At 40.2% G+C, this 3601-nt stretch overlaps 1 protein-coding gene across 1 annotated transcript in view; it reads right to left on the reverse strand.

Annotated features, from left to right (window-relative positions):
• Positions 1-584: 584 nt before the first annotated feature.
• Positions 585-3601, reverse strand: part of LOC106809236 — a 13705-nt gene continuing 10688 nt past the window's right edge. The window contains exons 9-12 of the mRNA XM_014812240.1: positions 2636-2812; positions 2126-2282; positions 1590-1727; positions 585-1169 (exon numbers count right to left, since the gene is read on the reverse strand). Coding sequence (XP_014667726.1) covers positions 1028-1169; positions 1590-1727; positions 2126-2282; positions 2636-2812 — 614 coding nt within the window. The 3' untranslated portion in view covers positions 585-1027. The remainder of the gene's footprint in view (positions 1170-1589; positions 1728-2125; positions 2283-2635; positions 2813-3601) is intronic.

Here is a 3601-nt window from a genome sequence, read left to right on the forward strand (position 1 = left end):
CCTAGTATTTGTGAATGTGCGTTCATATTATTTTCAGTTTACTGACTCTGTCCCAAGTGCCTGTGGCTGTGGTTGCATCCTCCGTGGTGAATTTTGAATGTACAACTACAATTCTAATTTCTAGGTTCTCGGTTAAAACACAATGTCAATAATGACAATATAATTATAAACGTTAGTTGAGGTTATAGTACATGCAAACGATAAAAATACGCACCTATATCACGCAATAAGAACAAGTATCATAACCATATTCGCACAAACTAGCACAGTAAATCACGAGATACTGCTCATTAACAAAAGCTATTTCACACTCCCCTACATGTTCGCACGCAATATTCTGCTGTACATAAGATGGCGGTAAATTGTATGTGCCGTGTGCAAACTACTCCGATAAAAGAATTCTCATTGGACAGATCATCACGCCTTTTAACTATCGTCATCGTCACTCCCGAAAATACTCTTTTCCGTTGATAAATATTTGCCAATACGATTCAGATTCAGATTTTAACTATTAAATGAATAGAACTTACTACAAAAATTTAAAACTCACGAACAAAAGGAAATCTCTACAAATAAGCATTTATTTGTATTCATAACATTTAACAGCACAAGCATAATTATATTTTCCAATGCCTTTATTACTACTAAAAATGTGAAAAATAAATTCATTTTCCAGGTAACATCACAATAAATTAAGCAGTAATACTATTAGTCATGTAAAAGTTCAAGATAACAAAAATAATGGTGTTACAATGTGCTCTAGGTGGCAAATAAATACGTCATAATTTACATATTATATATACAGATTCTGTCAATACTTAACCTGTCAGCATTTTTTAGAATATATTAATAAATGTAAGGTTGTTTATTTCCACCTCGTGTGATTCTTATATGTAATGAGAAACATGTGCTCATTATCTCCAAACATGCCGATAAGCATCAAAGTGGCATTTATGAATGGTATATCTGAAAATTGAACAAATAACACCACATAACGATTGAAAAAAGAAAAAAAAAGAAAAGACGACTATTGATCAAAAAAGTCGAAATCGCCCTCTTCCTCTCTTGTAATTTGCTTTTCTGGAAATTCTACATCAGAGTCAGAATCCAGGTGAAGGAAACTATGCTTCTTCGGTTTACCAGCTGCAGCTGTAACTCTAGTAGCTTCACTGCAAAATACGCAATAATAGAAGAGCTTAGATGTTACATGCACACTTATACGACAACGTGAAACCATTACTGCCCCGGTATTCTTCAGTATATATTACTGGTAGACAAGGTATACTTCGTGAATACTAACCACTGTTAATGAGAATGGTTGGTTACTGGTCATTATTAAGCGAATGCTTAACAGTTAGTTACATAGATACAGATTCTTATGGTACGTGAATTCACAATTCCTGCATAGGTTAACACGGCATATTGCTGTGTAGCCAAACCCTCGGTTATTTACAACATATAAATGTATGTACCACACAGTTTCACGTGCTAACTGTCAGCAGATAAAGGCAAAAAAAGTAGAGATAAAAATTGATAACCTATTAGTGATACTGCTGTCTCATCTGTTTCTGATAAGGACGATCGGTTACCTCGGCATTTCACGAGCGGATCGCGAATATTCTGCTTTGGCAGGGGAAACGTTTCCATGGTAACCATCACGGTCAGCACCTACGCCCAGAGAAGCCTCAGCAGCTGCAGGTACCGGCGTCCTGGACACACTCACCGACCTGTCACGGGGGAACCGCGAGTCACTTAATAAGAACAATTTTCACCAACGGAATCTAATGATCAATAGCTGCCGGTAGCGACGAACAGAAAAAAATGCCCGATTATTGAATACTCCAATTCGATATTATAATTCCTGATTATGCTATTATATGATTATATATGTATATATATATTGTAATTAAATTACTGTATTTACTCGCGTACAAGTCACCCTTTTTTGTACACAAATTCAATAAAAAAATCAGGGGGTGCGACTTATACACGAATGCGACTTATACACGAGTAAATACGGTATATCATGATGTTATGTATTCTATATCTATCTCGTTTTAGATGTGTTGGAGACGCCTGTAGCGATAACTAGGATCGTGACTATACGATCTGATGCGCAACGTACTCTGGGCTCAGCATTGTAGGCATCAACATATTCTCAATGTCATCTCCATCGTCATCGTCGTCGGCGTCGCCATCGACCCCACTGTTCTCATTCTCACTCGTCTTTGATCGTGAACGGCTATCACGTCCTCCCAGCATGCTCTGATAGGCAAGAGTTTCTGAAATATCAACAGTAAATTATGATATATATATATACGGTATTCAGTGCAGTATTCAGTGCTCGTAGTATGGTAAGACAAATACTTATACAATACATATTTAATGCAATACGGTTACAATTACAATACAATACAATTAATACATTACAATACAATACGGTACAATATATAGTATGGTCAGACAAATACCCTTCCTAACTACACACATACGAAAGGTCTAATAGCAGGATTATGAAAACACACGAAAAATGAATACACCCACGATAAAACATCGGCAGCGTCTTTCCGGGTGCGAATCATTTTCGCGACGCGGAATTCGTTTCAACGAGCGTATTTTCGCTGACGTCACTCACTGCTCAGCGGAGTGTTGTCAACGAGCGGGGGGCTACTGTCGAAAAAGCTGTCCTCCCTGCTCTCATCATCCTCCTCCTCCTCCTCCTCCTCATCCTCTTCTTCACCATCTTGCTCTTCATTGGCACTGTTCGGCACCTCTGCTGTGGGCGGCTGACCATTCACCTGCACCGGGCCGCCTGAGATAAACGATCACGTCGTAAGAAAAGCACAAATAGAGAAACTCGGCACCAACAACACCATGTAGATATATATCGTTTGTTATCTGTAGCCGATTATTTCACTGCAGGCGGTTGTCTTGCTGGAGGGAGCATTGTTATCTGTAGCTGAGTATTTCGCTGCAGGCGGTTGTCTTGCTGGAGGGAGCGTTGAGGCGCAGTGAAGAGGAGATGACAGAAGTCGTCTCGTCCGTGACGCTGCCGTCGCCGCCGCCGACGCTCGAGAACAAGACGCCCGTCGGCGAGCGACTGGAAGAGCTGCAGCTGAGACCCGGTGAGATGCGTGCGGCGGCGCCCTCTACGTTCGCCGGCGACACCCTCTACATTTACGGGCGGCGCCCTCTACATTCACTGGCGGCGCCCTCTACATTTGCCGGCGGCGCCCTCTACATTCATCGGCGGTGCCCTCTACATTTACCGGCGGCGCCCTCTACACTCACGATAGCATCTCGCGCTGAACCAAATCTCAGTCATTTACCCATGGTTATTTCCAGCCGGTTTTTCCGCGCTGTTCTTCGGGAATGTATGTCTGTTGTGTGAATGATAGCAACGACAAAATCTCTATGAGATCTACACTTAATTACATTAATTATCTGCATTAATTACTCGCCTGTAAAGTAATTCCTCGATTAGCACATGCACTGTGGGTCGTATCTGGTACAGATTACTTATATTATATTATATATTATATTATTATATTTTTATATATATATTCTATTTATATATTTATATATATCATTTATAGTATTC

Source organism: Priapulus caudatus, unplaced genomic scaffold (assembly GCF_000485595.1).
Source record: "Priapulus caudatus unplaced genomic scaffold, Priapulus_caudatus-5.0.1 Scaffold339, whole genome shotgun sequence".
In the NCBI taxonomy this organism is placed as follows: domain Eukaryota; kingdom Metazoa; phylum Priapulida; class Priapulimorpha; order Priapulimorphida; family Priapulidae; genus Priapulus; species Priapulus caudatus.